General features: G+C 46.6%; 1 protein-coding gene across 1 annotated transcript in view; it reads right to left on the minus strand.

Annotated features, from left to right (window-relative positions):
* Window positions 1-14160, minus strand: part of alpha-PheRS (phenylalanine--tRNA ligase alpha subunit) — a 29242-nt gene extending 15082 nt beyond the window's left edge. Inside the window, exons 1-4 of the mRNA XM_077643172.1 lie at window positions 13751-14160; window positions 11025-11368; window positions 9627-9810; window positions 4791-4944 (exon numbers count right to left, since the gene is read on the minus strand). Coding sequence (XP_077499298.1) covers window positions 4791-4944; window positions 9627-9810; window positions 11025-11368; window positions 13751-13888 — 820 coding nt within the window. The 5' untranslated portion in view covers window positions 13889-14160. The remainder of the gene's footprint in view (window positions 1-4790; window positions 4945-9626; window positions 9811-11024; window positions 11369-13750) is intronic.
* Window positions 14161-17795: the final 3635 nt, after the last annotated feature.

Raw genomic sequence — 17795 nt, forward strand, 5'->3', positions numbered from 1 at the left:
AGTATACGATCGCTGGCGAGTATTCGGGAATTTTCGAACATTCGGAAATTCACGAATATCAATTTTCGAATACGAATCGAATATCGAACATATTCGATTCGTATTCGAAATTTCGAATATTCGCACACCCCTACTTTTTTTTGCTATTCTCGATGCGACGGGTCTCTTCAAGCTTTGTTGCGAAGTCCAGATTCTTTCTCTTTTTTACGTCCGTAGGTGCCATAGCTCATTAGATGGCAGCAGTCACGCATGCTACAACTGGCGCATTGAAACAGACATGCACAAGAAAAATGCGACAGCCCTGCACTGGTCGATGAAGTCGACTGGCATCGGTCGAGTCGAGGAGTCAGCAGAATCAGCGAAGGAATGACAAAGGCACAAAGGAAAATGAAGGAGAGAGAGAGAAAACTCAGCAGAACTGTGCCATTGGTGCTAGTTGTGCCAGTCGTGGGGTGCCGCGGGCGCAACCGCCGCCTGGCTCTTTCGAGTTCCTTTCCAGTTATCGACTTATCGCGCTTCGAAAGCATGATAAAAAAAAAGACATCTATACAGTAGCGCCAAAAACCAAAACTACACATAGACGGGCAAGTGTTCCAGGAACACTATTCGCGCGAGATGAATACTTTGAGATTTCGAATACCAAACTTTCGGATCGAAGTGAATATTGAATACTGTACTACTCGATCGAATATTCGAAATGATCAAATATTCGCACATGCCTAACATGTGTGTGTGTGTGTGTGTGTGTGTGTGTGTGTGTGTGTGTGTGTGTGTGTGTGTGTGTGTGTGTGTGTGTGTGTGTGTGCGCGTGCGTGCATGTGTGTTTACCCCTGTTACTCGGTGTTTTCCTCGAGACCTGTAAAGTATTTGCAAATACTAAAAAATCCGAATTATTGCAGCCTGCAAAACCGGTCTACTCCATTGTAAGGATTGACAGGACCTGGGGTGCTATCAGGAGTACATGCAGGCACGGAGAAAGCACTGCCTATCACTTCATCTGGTACCTTTCTTGTTCCGCTTTAGCTAACCTCAGCTCTGTAGCCCATTCTGATGTTGACCCAGATGCTTTTTGCAAATCACTGGTTCTGTTCTACTCAGCTGTGCAGGTGGTGCCATGGCATGGACACCGCAAAGACTATGGGAAAAAGCAGACTGTGGTGCGGTTTACTACACTGACTACAGCACCAGCATGACCAAGTGCACGCCAACTACAGTGTAATCCACTTATAATGATACCAGATATAACAATATACCGCTTTTAACGATCAAATTCCTTAGATTTATCAATTCTCTCTCATTGCCTCTATGTAAAAATTTAACTCGTATAACAATACAATTATTGGCGACATAACGGATACAACGCTAGGATTCTGGCCGCCCGGAAGGTGTTTACAACCAGAATTTGTCTCAACGTTTGATAAAAAGTAAAATATTTTGAAGCAAATATGTAAAAACTCTGCAAATGGACCAGTGTGGCTAAATCCGTGGGGAGTGTTGCCTACAGCCTTGGGAACCAAGCGCTTTCCTCATCACAATTGCTGGGAGGAGCTTGTTTGGCCGCACTGCGCAACGCTGTCTCACATAAACGTAGTTTCTGCCTGTTTGTGTGTTCATGAACCGGGTAAAAAGTGACGCCGGCTAAGCGTACAACAATATCTCTGACCCCCACTCCCCCTACTTTTGTCCTTGTGATGGTCGAGAATTCGCTTTTTTTTTAAGCATTAGCTCATCTTGGCGCATTCCCCATTTCGAACTGTCCTCAGCGCAGACCTTGGCAGCGCTCCAAGATGCTGTGCACCAATAACATCCCGGTGTGTTTATTTCTGAAAGGCGCTCTGGAGGGGGGCGGGGGTGGTTCGCTCCGCGAACTTGGCAGTGCCAAGACGCTTTGCACCCTTGACAGGAGTGCCGGTAGTAGTGTCTACATGGAAGGGTAATGCCTGTAATACCTACATGCATGGGGAAATGTGGCTGGGTTCTTTTTGCTTTTTTTCTTGGCGGTCCAGATACGACGATAATCGGTTATATCGATTAAGATTTTCCGTTTTTCTCAATATCGTTATAAGCGGACTGCCCTGTACACCATTATCAACAGAGCTGAAGGCAAGGCACCGCTACTGCTTCCACTATAATGTGCCATGAGCAGAAACTGAAAAGAAAAAAAGACTACATTTGACATTTCGGACAACGGTACTGTTTACGTCTGTTTGCATTTTTTATTTAATCCCTTGAAATACCATTTTGTTGCACATAAGAACCACAACTCTTTTCAACTCAGCTTTTTGCCAGTCGAGCTAATCGGAAGCTGCTGGTAGGGAACGATGGATGACATGGCAGTCCATTTCAAGTTCAACAAAACCTGCAGCACAAGTGAAGCAACAGCATGGAGCAACGATGTGCATAATTGCTTGCATGTCAGACTGTCAAGGATGCAAAACTGAGCATGTATCACAGATCAAGTATAGACACCAGGGACAAAGAATGAGGCACAGAATGACCTGTATTTTTAACATTTGAGCAGCAAAGCAAACCTCTGTTGCAATAGGCACCAACAGGGAGTATTAAGAAGCAGCAGGCATTACCTTATTGCTTGCAACATGTGCATCAAAGAGTTTCCCTACTGCTATAGCTTCCCGCTGTAAGGAAGGAGTTAAAAGGACCATCGGCATCTAATTTTAGTTGCAATTTTTCTTATTTCAAGAGATGCGTTAGGCACCAGAATGCATGGTTCACCGAGTGGTATTCGCCTAAAACCACTAAATAATGTATAATTTCATTTCTCCTCTAATGCTGTTTCAGCTTTGTAGAACGATGGCTTTCACATGTAGCCGGTATTCAGATCATGTGAGGCACTAAAGAAACTTAAATATAATCACTAATACAGTCGAGCCCACATATAACAGCCCCACTTATGACGAACTTTCGCTTATAACAAACGAGACCTGCGCGGCCGTCAAAATATACATTGTTTCAATGGCACAAAATCACATGTATAACACACGTCATTAAGCCCTGCTGATCGGTTACAGCGAACAAAGAGTGTAAACCCGACGCCACAATGCGAGATAACCTGCCTCCGACCCCTTTGTGCACCCGGCGCGCGGCATATTTTCCCAAGACTCATCGCAGGCCAACTGCCCGCCCCGTCAGGCCCCGTATCGCGCCGCTCTCGAGCGAGCTACCCTTTCCCACCGACGCGCCTTCCAACATCACCCTCCCGCTCCTCCTCACAACTCCGCTCCCCTCTCCTCACTCTCTTGCAAATCCACGCATGGCCTCCGCGATCAACCGCGCCGCCGCCGGTGCCGATCGTGGAAGCCACGCTCCGTGAAGCAGGCCTTCCGTGGGAGCCAAGAGGTGGCTGCACTGACGCTCACGGATGCCCCTCATTGGTCTCTCTGCTGGCGCTGTGCGTCTGCGGCACGTCTACCCCATTGCGCGCTTTTGACACACTTGTTGCTTCAGAAGATGACCAGCCCGGCGGCAATTTGTCGTTGACTCCGACATGGGGGGTTATAACATTGGTTGGAATGATTTTATTTCTGTCGATGATGACGCCAACACCGCAGAACCGCGCATAGACGAGGGCATCTGAAGTGCCCTCTGAAGTGAGGGTTTCTAAAGTGCGGGACGAGAGTGACGCGGAGGAATCAGATGAGGTTGAAACTTCAAAGCCAGCACCCATAAGCGCGCCTGTAGTAATGGGCTACATAGAGAGTCTCAGACAACTTGTCTATGCCAAGGGCCTCGGCGATAGCACGCTTCTGTTTTAAATAAACTGGAAACCTCCCTCATCGGATCTACACTGCAGAAACGGACATCCATGACAGTTTTTCGCAAAGAAAAAATTGTGTGTTTTGACAAGCAACTGTCTTTAAAGCCACAGTCCACTGACTATGAACTTCGGGATATAACGAATGGACAACGCGTGACGCTCATGTTCGTTATAAGCGGGCTCGACTGTATGTAGTTTTAATTCATAACGACACTTAAGCTCGCCTGCTTCAAGATATCAAAAAAAAATTATGTATCAACAATTATATAGCCATTTTTCTCATTGCTCACGTCACCTACACACCAACTACATATCAAAGCCATCGCTCGGCTGACAAAACCTGAACAGAAACAGTATTAAGAAGAAATTCAATAATAGGTTATTTAGCAGCTGTAGGTGAATACCACAGGGTGATCTATGTATACCAATGTCTAATGCATCATTTGAAAGAAGAAAACACGTAAGCAAAAATTTGATGTTTAACACCCCGAAGCGACACATGGACTATGAGAGGCACCGTAGTGCAGGGCTCCGATTAATTTAGAGCACCTGGGGATCTTTAAAGTGTGCCAACATAGTACACCACGTGGGCGCCTTTGCATTCCATCTCCATCAAAACACGGCCACCGAAGCCGGCAATGAGCCTAACTTCTCCTGCTCAGCAGATGATCATTATAACCCCTGAGCCACCGAGGCAGGTGCTCTACGTTCCAGGACAGAACGTACCTCCAGTGACACACAGTTCACATGCACTTGCAAAAACTTTCGGTATTTGGGGTTTTATGTCCAAATGCGATTCAGCTATAAGGAACGCCGTATTGAAAAGCTCCGGACCAATTTCAACCACCCAGGGCTCTTTTAATGTGCACTGACATTTCACAGCACACAGGTGCCTTGAGTCTTGCCTCCATTGAAACGCAGCAGCCAGGACTGGGATCAAACCTGCGAACTCAGGCTGGGCAACTCACACAAAAACTTCCCTCATGCCCGACAGGGAAAACTATGAGAAGTGTACCTTTCAGAAAAAAGGTGTCATGGGCATCCCTGGCTGGATGCTGTTGCGGCTGGAAGAGGGCGTCAAAGTTCCAGAAAGCACTCTCCACATAGCGCGATGTCGACATCTCCGTGAAGCCCATCTCCAGAAAGATCTGCCGCACCTCAGAGCGCACCTGCACATAAGTGTTTGTCCTAACAGCTGTACTCTGCCTTGTACAGCAGAGAAGAGGTCAGCCACATATCTAACCAGAATTCAGCTAGCTAGTGAAGGCACTGCACAAAATAAGCACCCATAACACCTTCAGGCATAAATGGTTCTCATATCTGGTTCTGCTGCACCAGACTTGTAGCACACTAAAAAGAAGTGCTTGCATTTTATTGCAATTGCAATAACCGATTCACGAAATGCTGACAGCAAACATCTTGAATGCATTTCTCCACCAGTCATTTCTCTGTGATTCTGTAACTACGAGCACCTGTTCACTCGAAAGGCTCGTTTTCAGTGCTGACAAACACCTAACAGCTGCTGCAAATTTTGTGGTGATAACACTGTGAGGACAGTTTGTGTCCACTTTTAATGCAATAGCATTAGAATTGTCATCACTCAAAAACCCCGCCAATGTCCGATGTCATGAAATTCACTGAATGGTTCAGAAGGTCATGTGACCTTGTGACATCATAAATATCTACCCTGATAGCACCCCGCTGGTTGGTTGAGAGAGGTTACACGAGGCTGTGATGTCTTCATAACGTGCCTATCTTGGTAGATGGCAACCTGCCCATCGGATTGCGAGCAACCTGCCCACCATGGAATCTGCCCATTGGGGTGGCAATGACATTAAAGATTGGTTGAGAGAGGTCACATGACCTTGTGACGTCATCACAACGTGCCCGCTGGGTTGCAAGCAACCTAGACAGAGAATCGAAATCAAAAATCAGAAAAAATATATGCAAATGTAAGCACTGTCACAGCATAGCAGATACCTGCTACTGTAGCTAGCACTCCAAACATGGCTGTTGACGGACTGACAATTGCAAAGAAACTGATGCAAACACACACAGAAGCTGTAACGATAACTGTGAGAAATGTGAAGTTAAATGCTATCGCATTCTACTCTTAAGGTTACCTAAGCATCTCCATAGCTTTTTAATCTAATAGTTATTTCATACAGTTAACAACAGAAAACTGCAATGTAGGGGCAAAGATGAAATCAGATGTAACCTCATTATGTTTCTAACAGCTTGAAACACTTGAGAGATTAAACATCAGCTATGGATACATGGAGGCATTGTGTTCCACATAAGCATACTACAAAAATATATAGAAACTCAAAATTTAAAATTAAAATGTGTTCAAAAACTGTACACACAACACTTACCCAAAGGAAGAACATACCGCAAACAAAAAACACCACAAAGAAAATCCTACTTGCAAGAAAAAAGAAGGGGAACTGCTTCCTCAGCAGTTCCTTGAAACAGCTGCAACCTTCAAGTCACAAGAGCATTTCCACTTTTATGTACAACACATTTCATTTTCCCATTTAGTGGGAAAAGAAAATGAGGCATAAACTAAGCTATACTTATGGTCTATAAAAAATTCTCTCCTGATCAACTCAGGCAAAACTAAAGCTATAATTTTTAAAGCCAAAAACACGACTTATAATCTCAATGCTCTGAGATTGGAGGTTAATGAAATACAAATCACTAATTCAGTTAAATCCCTGGGTGTCTAGTTCAATGATTTCATGCTTTGGGATGCGCATGTTGCACATCTGCGGACTAAACTCTCTAGAATAGTAGAAATTCTTTAAAATTTACAACGGATGCTCTTAAAACCAAGCTTTTGTATCTCACACAATTTGAATCTAATATAAGAAACGGTAACTTAATCTGGGGTAGCACCACACAGCTACCAATAATAACAAAGTTTTAGTCCCACAAAAAAGAGTGTTAAAAGCAATAGCAAATGTGCCTACCTTATTGTCTTCTGGTCCTTTACACACTAAATATTCAATAATCAAACTTAGCTCGTTTTATGATTTCCGCCTCCTCCAACTGCACAAATCATTTTCTGAATGGCGAGTGCAATTCCTAGAAGAAACTTCTTTGCATAAAAAGAAACATTGCCATCTGACTCTTCATCATCATCATGAACTATGGTACAGTCAAACCCACTTATAACAATACCAGTTATAACAAAACATCAGATATAACAGTCGCGGCACTGTCGGCTTTACCATGTGTTCTATGGTAAAATAAAAAGCTTATAGCAATGCTGTCATAGCACATTATCGGTCATAACAATTAAATCTTGACATTTAGTGTCAACCATAACAGAAACAAAAACATGGAAATGCTACAACCGCACCAGCAAAACCACGCTTACAACACAAAAGTGAGCGGGAGCCGACCGACAGAGAGCGAAAGAACCCGTGACCACGCACTCGGAGCCATCGCCACCGGGCACGCTGAGCATGCTTGCCTGTCGTGGCAACGCAGATGGATGCGTTCCCCTGTGCAAAAGGCCCACGTAGAGAAGAAAGTAGGGAGCATGGTAGGAAGCCTCGGTGGAGCAGTCCATTCTTAACGTCTGAGGGGCGTTCTGCTCGCAGAAAGAGGTTTACGGCTGACACGGCAAAGAGCTACGGCTGACACCGCAGCAGAGCGTGCATTGTCCCATCTTTCCCTGTTCTTCGCTAACTTGGCCTCTGTCCCCGCTTCGCAGACTTCCCGTGTCCCAAGGGCAGGCGTCACCACATCAGGCTAGCTGCTGCATTGGCCACGTGCTCTATGCCTAGTCCAATCAATCGGTGCGGTGCACACGCGTTGCCAGCGTGGTTTTTCTCTTGTCAGCTGTCACCGCACCCTTGGTTCTGCATGCTCCTTGGATCTCACGTAAGAATTGCTTCCGGAAAGCGGTGATGAAGGTGCTTTGGTCATCGGTGAACAGTGATGATTGCGGCGCGTTGGGTCGAAGGATTCTTGCACACTGACGATGCAGTCATGACAAATGAAGACCTCACTCACAAGGTGATCATGGCAGTGGTCACCGGCACGGACAGCAACGAACAGGAACCTTTCCAAGTTGTAATATAATAGTAGAAGCTCACAATTCGACCTACAATGATTCATAAATCTGGATAATTTGTCCGCACAGTTCTGGCAAACGCCAATGGAAGTCTATCTCATATGCTCGCTAATTCGGACATTATGGGTCTCGCACCGGTTAATTTGAACGGGCTCCCAAAGAGAGGTTGTGTCGAGGTATGACTGGCGCCAGCAAGCAATCAACCAAATAGCCCTGTTCAAACCTGAATTCTATGCTGCAGAGTCATCCGTGCAACTGAGAGGTGTGCACAACATCAGGCATGATGACAAACTCACGGCCCCGTCTCGGAATCAGACAGACCGTGTAGTTTCGGTTTCCCTTTTCTGAGCTTCGTGCAAGCCTGTAGCAACCAGCTAACTGAGCCCTGCTGTGAGCAGTTTCAGGCGCTGGTTGGCGCAATCGCATTCATCCACAAGGTTCCTTCTCCAGTTCTTCCAGTGTGCCGAAACTGCGCGCTTGTCATGTCCCATTCGCTGTTTGTGAACTGACGCTGATGCTTGTGAGGGGTGTGAGGCAGTAGTGGTGGAGCTCCAGCGATTGTGCGTCACAACGTGAACATTGTCTGGGAGGCCCTTACCACTTTCGAGCAGTCCTGCCTCGACGCTCCCGACAGTATGTATGCAATAAAGCATTTATGAAAATGTGAAAAAAAGACAATAGTAATCGTCGCGCTGTTCTCATCTCAAAAGCAAGCAATCATTGTCCAGTTTTTCACCAAACAAATATACCGTGATGCAAACAGTTCTTACTAGTTTTTCAGGATCATTCGATAATTGGAACATTTCTCCAGACCCCTGAAGTTCGAATTACCGAGCTTTTACAGGTATTAGAACAATCAAACGCCTCCAGGTCTTTCCTGTCAATAAATGCTCTAAAGTTTGTCATCTTTTCTTTTTTTCAGCACAACCCGGTTATAACAATTATAAGCTACAATAGTATTTCCATGGCACTTTAATGTTGTTAAAAGTGGGTTTGACTGTATGTATTACGTCCTCACACCAACTATGGATCTCAAATATTAAATTATGCTCTGCCTGCCCACTTAACTGATTCGGCTTACCCAATTCTTCTGATCGTTTGTCCTCATACAAACAAAAGCTTTATTTTTGTGAGTGACTATGAGAGTGTACGTAATGTTTGGATGGCAATGTATGACAGTGTTTCTCGATATTTCTATGATGGTGTATGCAGTCTTTTCGTGTATAACAGTCTTCTTGCTACCTTTGCCTTTGATTGCTTGTTTGTTTCTTTTGGCCATATAATGATGTACAGAACACTTTTTTTTTTTGTAGTAACACATAACTGTGTATAGATGTTATTCATTTTTGTTCTAATGATGAATTATGGAAATGCTTTTTTGAAGTTAAACAGCTCCTTGTTATCTCTGCCACCACTGTAGCTCAGGAGAAGGGAGCTGTGTCAAGCTGCTAATGCGGCTTTTTCCCTTTCTCCTCAGCCACGCGATATACATGCCTGAAATAAAAAACCTTGAAACCTGGAACTGATTCTGTTCTCACTACTTGGAAAACCTGTCACATCATTTCCTCTTGACAGCCTTGTGATAAGTCAAATCTACTAACCTGTAATCAAGCCTGCTCTCTCACCCTGTGCAGACAAACCAATTAGTCCTAGGCCAAGATAGAAACAGGATGCTCTTGGACTCATGATTATGGCCAGAGACTAGGCCTTGTGAAACACTTTGGAGCACTTGTGCACTTAGGCCCACATCATCCCCTCCTCCACTACCTGCAGCAAGGGGTGCAGGTGGCCTCCGTCAGTGGGCTGGCCCAAGGCAGCAAAGTTGTACGCCTTGAAAGGCCGCTGCCTCCATGCCCCGCTGGCCAGCAGCTCAGCTGTCAGGTCTGTCTCAGGCTTGCTCAGCTGCGTGGCAAAGTGTTCGCCCTGCTCTAGCCGGTAGCTCTTCACCACCCTGCATCCATTCAGACCATCAGGAATGCATGGGCCCCACACACACACTGGGCATATTGTTCAGCAGACCATGCCACGGTGTTGGGGAAAAGCATCACTGCACATCCTGCTCTGGTGGGCCCTGCTACAGCACTACACTGCACTAAGACAAAGTGAGTGCTCCAGTGCATTTGTAGGGAAAAACATAGCAGAATGTGCCACTACACATCCAGAACATGACTTCAAACTATACCAGGGTTTCAGGTTGTTGTATCGTCAGACAGATTTGAGGAGTTCATTCTCAACTGAGAGGGCCACTGTGCAAACATTACTGCTTTAGTTCAGAACTAGGTGCTGCACAGCTAGAGCATGCCTACACAGCGAGCACTGCTGATGTTTCCCTCCTTGGCTAAAAATACAGTGAAATTTGAGCACGAGTTGATGAACTGGAACAAGAGAGTGAAAAACAGCAGGCAATTACTGGTCAGGACAAAGAAAGATTAAATGTTTCACGCTTTGCAGTTTCTTCCACTGGAGATTATTTCTGCTAAGGCCAACACTTAAAAAGAACAGGAATATTGTTAAAACTGCTGCTCATTCTCTGTGAACGGTGTGCTGGATATTATTGGGTTTTCGCTGGCACCCTGCAACATAACATGTATTGCCTTTTCCAGATGATGCTGAAATAAAGTGGCTTGGCAAGCCCTTGCGATGAAATGTAATCCTGAACATAAAAAAAAATGGCCATAAGCACTAACAACAAAGCAGCGTCACTTCAGGGCTAATATTTTGCTAAGCACACACCTTCACGTGCAACTCTGCAATCACAGATAGTTTGCACCCACGCTTCCATTTCATCTGTAAATGCCTTTTCTGATATTGCAGCCAAATCATTACAGCACACTGAACAATGAATTCCTTGGCCTGTGTGGAATAGCTTGTTTCAAAATGCTAGTTGCATGTTATTTTAACCAAATGGTAGGTCCACTTGTGAGAACGAAGCTCGGTCCTATTCGGGAACCCCCAAGATGGACTAGCTTTGAAATAAGGGAGTGAAAGAACATAAACTTGGGATAGCTGTGAATAAGTTGCCACTTCAGATGAATTCACTACAGACAGAGAGAAACAGACAGGAAAGGAGTAATTACTCATTACCATACACCCAAGTTTAGATGGCTGGGAAGCACTCTCAGGCCAATGCGTTAGGTTGAGCAGACGTGAGAAAACGGAACGTACACCTGGCGTAGCAGCTTGCGGCGCTTCAAATCCTGCCGCTGACCTTCATCCAGCAGATGAGCCTGGCCATCCCGCACCTGGCACAGGCTGGCCTGCACTGTGTCCGGTGGGGGCTCTGGGTGGGTGGGCAGCACAGTGCCACGCTCCTTGTCCAGCTTCACCCAGTTCAGGGCCAGGGCCTTGCTCAGCCCAAGCTGGTCTCCCTTGCCCAGAGAGGCACGAGGTACACCCTCGGGACCAAGGCGCCGCACTAGGCGGCCTTCGGGGCTCCCCTGCGAGCATATCTCGGCGCCCTCGGTGGACAGCTCCCAGTGCTCGCCACTTTGCTGCTCCACTCGTAGAACCTGCATGGGTTTCGCCACCACAGCTCTTTCATACTTCCAGTAGTGAATATCCTTATTCAAAACCTAGCATTCTTACTTGGGAGACTGCAGACATCACCTGTGACAGTATACTGAACCGTTCAGCTATGCTTGAAACCTGTGGAGTGACATCATTAAATACCCAAAGCCAGACATCAGAGGCGACAGCTCCATCTACTAACTTATTGAGAGTGGCCACAACGGATGCCCAGATTTCAAACCACAGTATCATAACTGACACTACTAAAGCACTTTTCTTGCTCACTACCTCCGAGACATTTTGTTTATATTTTCATCAATAAGACAACCTGCACAGGCATGTGTACCATCAACTGATTAGTGAAAAATAAGGGGCTTGTTTTCTAGGTCACATAGCCAAACCGGGACAGTGCCCCTGAAGCCAGTAACACCCTACTGGCATTTGCAATTCGCACTCTAGTGCCATAGTACACAGCACTGCAGCTTCATGAAACTTTTTTCTGCCCTTACATGCAAGATTTGTAGCACCAAGAGACAAACACAGCAAAGCTGACCAACTCCTATATGTCTTCTTTTCTTACCAAAATGTGTACCTCTCTGCGCTTTTCACTACATTACACACAGTGCTTAAAGTCGCAAGGCAATCTCTATAGGGATTCGAGCATAGGGAGAGCTGGCAGCCTGTTTTACGCAACGTTTTAGACAAAGGGATGTAGTTATAGTGTACAAAGAACTGCATACATACAGAGTGAAAATAAACAAAAAATTCAACTAGAAACATTACTACAAAAAATGCAAACTAGAAACATCACTAATGTCCTCTGGCAGGTGGAAAAGAGAAAGATACAAAAAGGATATTAAATGGGCTGTTTTGGATTTTGGGAGGCTGGAAGCTTTCTTTACCCAAGAAAGTCACTGGTGGAGGGAGACTCCACTGTGTTTCCCATTGTTATTGGATAGCCTTGGAGCTGAGTGGCCATCTTTGGACTGACTCATGGTGTGAAGGCATGAGTATCCCTTTTTCTCCCAGCCTTTGTGCACTGTTGCTGACATTTTATTTTTCTCCATCTCAGGGTTTAGAAAACATGTCAATGGTTCTTACTAACGATCACAATGAAATTTTCAAAACAATATAAACAAAAAGTTTCAACTGCTGACAAGAAAAACAAAAAATGGTTGCTTTGGATTCATGCAGTCCCTACATTTTGAAGCAGGGAGTTTGGATCCTTTGTCAATATGGTGGGGGATCCGAGACCCCCCTAAATTTAAGCACTGATTACATGTAGCACGCATTAAAGCTACAGCTAACTCAGCAGATACAGAGCCCACTCACTAACATGCACACATACATGATACAGTCCGTGCAGTTGAGTTTCAGAGTCTGTATACAGTTTTATTGACCGTACAGTACACAACTGCATCTACCTCTCTGAAATGCACATCTCAGGCCCCTTCATTGCACACACACTCAGCAAATGGACAACAAAAAAACATACAGAAACTAACACTAGGTTTTCTTGCTCTGTCAGTGAAGTTCATAGCATACATATTTTCGTACCTGGCCAACCAATCAGATGTAATGCTTAAACGTTTCATTGTGTCGTCATGAAAGGAAACTGAATTGTTGCTTTGCAAGTTCCCTCTCAGTTCTTGCAGCAGCTACGGGCAGCATGTACCGCCTTCACAAGCTATCTGAGGTTGTATACGTGCAATCTTGCTGGATACAAGGTGGTACCCACGGAGTGGGGGCCATATGGCGCTCAGAGCTTATTCAGCCCAGGCTGAATGTAGACCAGGTTTGGTATATGGGGTTTAACGTCCCAAAGTGACTCAGGCTATGTGGGAAGCCGTAGCGGTGGGCTTCGGATATTTCGACCCCCTGGAGTTTTTTAACGTGCACTGACATCGCGCAGTACGTGGGCCTCCAGAATTTCGCCTCCATCAAAATTCGACCAATAAAAATAGGACGTTTGCACTCCGCATGCTGGCACGCTGGAAGATGAGCCACAAGAAACGAAAGCAAAGCTGCGTCAGCTTCAGTCATTATACTGAAAGCATCGGTAAGTAATTCAAAATAACCCACGCACGAACTGTTTAATTTCTTTGCAGAGATAACCTCCTTTTAGCTCACAATTGGTTCTCGCTGCGTGCGCTCGCCACACGAGACCCCGCGCAACCTGAGCAGAGCAACATTTTTCGCAGCTTCAGCATTTTCAGGATCCGGACCGGGAAAAGTGCCAAGCGGCAACGACAAGGCCTGATCAGACTACGGGCGTCTCACCCATAGCGCGCCGACTGCGCGGAAAGCGGCATTAACTTCACCTCCGAGTGACACAACGCTGTGGTATGTATGATGGATATCAGCCTGTCGACAGCGGCACTTACGTCTCCGAAGGCCTGGATACTCTTGATGGCTCCAACGACTTTCTGATGGTCAACTTTCAAGACGCGAGCCAATTGCAGAGAGTCGCAGGGCCCGTGTTCGGCGACATGCTGCAGGATACGCTCGGCTAGGTCTGCCATATTTCTAAAAGAAACAAGGCCTTATGGTAGCTGATGCAATCCAGTGACCGAACTCACGACGGCGCTTTCTCAACAGAAGAACCGCTGCACAAAGTAAAACGATAGCTTTCTAAAACGCGTTACATCTGGCCGGCTGTAAAGTGATGCGGCCGCTGACACAACACGGTTGCCGGCGCACACAGACCGTGCAGACCGCTCGATCAAAGCGTGTCACATTCCCTACTACCTTCAGTGGCTGCGAGATACACGTGCACAGTCCCATTCAGTTTCATAGTAGAGTTACTGAATAGTGGCTGTATTTATTAGCAAGCACGCAAGCATCATGGGACCACGGCATCTGCAAAAACTAATGGCGCTGCCATCGAATGTTTTTTAAATATAGTGGATCAACTAGCGCACTTTCGCTGAAATGCTGTATGTAGAAAAATGAATTGAGGCGCTACGAGCGACACGTTGAGCATTCTGACGTGCGCTGCGCGAGCAACTTTCACGGTTCGCGTTCGGTGGTGGTGGTGGAAAACATTTATTACCAAGAAATACAGAGGGAAGCAAACCCCCTAACATGGCACGAGGCAACCCTTAGGGTGCTGCCCTTATAGGGCAAAGGACAGCCCTTGGAGGGCTATCCGCTTCAGGGCGTCGGTAATTATCCGGCGCTGGACAGCATCAGCGGAGCTGGCCAGGAGTGTCTCCCAGTATGTCTCCGCCGTGGTTGGGGATGGAGGGTGTGGGAAGGTAGGACATGTGAGGAGAACTTGAAGGAAGTCTCCCGGTTTCCCGCAGAGCTTACAGGAAGAGGGGTAGCGGGCATGAATCAGAGAATAGGGTAGGTAGCAACTCGGGTCTGGAGTCGGCGCCAGTGGGAGGCCTGGGTTAAGGTTAAGGAGGGAGCCGGCGGTGCGTAAACGCGCCGGGTATCTCGGTAGTAGGTAAGAATATGCGCTCGACTCAGTGAGCTAAGCAGCGTCTGGTGCCTGCTAGGCCTAAATTCCGTTTGCTCCTTCACTGCTGGGAGCCATTTGCGCAACAATCTGGGTTTTGCCCAGCGGGAACCTGGGCTACCTGTGCAGTGAAATGTGAAAGAAGGGGACAAGTTTTTTTTTATGTGAAATGACAACGCAACAGTCCGCTGGTGTGACCACTCTGCACATTTCTCGTAGGAGTCTCGGAGACAATTTAAAAGCGCAAAATTAAGCACTTCGACAAGCGCAACTTGATAACCGTACGTATACTCGCCGAGGATTGCATTTGATATTCATTTCGAAGACTGGCGATGGGCGCGCAGTGCATGCAGGAAGGACTTCCACTTCACCAAATAATTCACGCAAATATATACCCGCATGTTGCACTTAATTGTCAGCATGCACATGGCCGTTACTTAATAATTACTTGGGGTAGGAGAATTCTCGCTTCCCTTACGGCGTGGTTCAGGTGTCCGCCGATATATGATACAGATAAGTGCCTAGAATACAGATACTGCGCCATTTCGTTTCCCCCAAAACCAATTATTATTCTCATAGAGTTTCTGACTATTATAACTGGAGGCGCTGCACCTGTGCCACCATGGGCGCTCAAAGCATCATGGGGCTAAAGTCACTGGAACGGGAAAAGTACCGCATTCGTTTTCTCTCGCCGCCGCGCCGGCCGGCCAGCGCGCGTGCGTTCCCGATTCGTTCTCCGCGGTGACGCGGTCATTCCCCGCCATAAATGGTCCGCTCGCTTCTTTCTCGCGGCCGCCGGCACACAGATAATCCGGAGCATTACGTAGCACTTGCTCTTATGGGCCAAGATAAGCGTGCACAGCAAGCGGCGCTGGACCAAATATGGCGGCTGGTTGCGGTACTTTTCCCGTTCCAGTGACTTTACATGGGGCTACTGTTCCTAAATATGATCCCGCAGGGGGCAGCAAAGTTGCGCGACTGTTTTCCCCGCGCCGCTCGTAACACGTACTATTCGCCGAGCGGCGATCACATGATCCCGCTGACGTATTTTGTCCCAAATCGTGTCGGCTCATGCCCAGCATATGAACCTGAGGGGAACAGCCCCTCCTATCTTGAGCACGTACAGTCCACTTTGTTATCCCACTGAGGGGGTATTGTGAAGCCCCCACCAGGACGAGGATGGGGCCAGGAGATCCCCGTCTTGAGTGCAGTCTGCTTTGTTGTACATCTGAGGTGGTATTGTGAAGCCCCCACAGGGGTGAGAATGGATGCCTCTAAACAGCCTTTTCGGGAGGCTCCTTCCACACGAGAAGCAGCTTTCTCGCAGAGCTTGGCGCCACTGCAACTTTTTCTAGCGGCGCCGTCGCTGCTGCTTCAGGAGCTTGTGTATGTTTCTCCTCATCGTCGTAACGATGGGGTGCATAATACGCTCCTAGTTAAGAAACCTGCATGCCATTGGCTTCAACTAACTTCAACGTAACCTCCTAGGCACCTTTTTTCCTCACCGTGCCCCTTTACGCATTTTGGCGATGATGTAAAATCGCATCGGTCGTCTGCTACCGACAAAGGGCAATGCGAAATGCTCATAGTTTTGCTAGTGGATGCAATTTGATTAAGTGCATCTCTTACTGAGCTGATTTTGTTTACATGCGACTATTGAGCCACCCTAGTGATTCACCTGTGAGGGCAGTGTACGAGTGATCTCGTAAATAACTTTTCCTGAAGCGTTTCAGCGGCTTCAGAAACACATTTTATTCACAAAAATTTATCCACGGTTAAAAACATTTTCACCCCAATTTTAGGCAAGGCTTAGTGCAAATATTTGTAAAATAAAAATTATAGCAAATCTTGGCTTCCTGGCAGGCACATTCTTCGAGCAATCAGCCGAAATTATGTGCAATGGAATTTCACCCTAACAGGTCCTTTCCAGGTCTAAGCGCACCGACTAATTTTCTGATACTCAGAATCTTTTCACTTCCGGTCGTTCAAAAATGGAAGGCGGTTTTGTTATGTAAAAAGTAGTGATAGCTAGGCACTACAGCAGTAAGCTCGGCTGCCAAATTTTCACAGTGGCCAGAGAGCCAGAGGCTCTGTTTTTTGCCTTAGACACCTGTAAAATATCAAGGGTACTGTCTGCATGCAGCTTTATAGGAGGCTAAAGCATGCCATGCAAGTATTTTCCAGGTCAGCTACAATTTGTAGAGGCGGCCTTGCAGAGGGACGAAACTAATTGTCACCTTGTCGTTCATGCGAGTGAACTCGGCTGGCTTGAGTTCGCTGTCGCTTCTTTAGTCATCAGAAGCAAATTCAGACAGCCTTCACAGCCGGTCTTCAAGACGCCATCTTTTTTTTTTTTTTGCTACATATACGAGCGCACAAGACGTACACATGAGCGCTCGTGTGTACTAATTCGATCGCGATGGAAAGAAACGCGAGAGAGAGAGAGAGAGAAAAAAAAACTTTATTGAGGTCTCTTAAGAGATTGGCGGTTCGGTCTTCGTCTTCATCGCTGTCGACGCTTGACCTCTTTCAGCAAGGTTGGGCCCCTATTCCAGAGCTCCACTGAGCCTAGCTGCTTCGCTTGCGTGCTGCACTACAGTGCCCTTTTGGCACTAACAACCCGGCGCCTACGCGCTCCCTGTCGGAATTTCTTTTGATCGCGCTTTTACCTCGGTGGTAAGAAAAAGACGTTAGAGTCATCCTAGAAAACATTACGGACGACTCTGGCGTCCTTTAGCTACCACCGAAGTAAAAGCGCAATCAAAAGAAATGCGATCTCCAAGTTAACAGGACCGCTGTCCTTCCCTCTTCCAATCTATCAGACTACATACTATTACCACTCCTTCTCCCGTCAAAACTTTCCTGTATCCAGTAATTAACCGCCTGTGTCTTGGCCACTCCCCCGTAGTTGGTATGTGCCAGCAACGTCTGAGGCCTTCCTTCCTTCCTTCGAATAGCGGAGCGCC

The sequence above is a fragment of the Amblyomma americanum genome, chromosome 11 (genome assembly GCF_052857255.1).
Source record: "Amblyomma americanum isolate KBUSLIRL-KWMA chromosome 11, ASM5285725v1, whole genome shotgun sequence".
Lineage (NCBI taxonomy): Eukaryota > Metazoa > Arthropoda > Arachnida > Ixodida > Ixodidae > Amblyomma > Amblyomma americanum.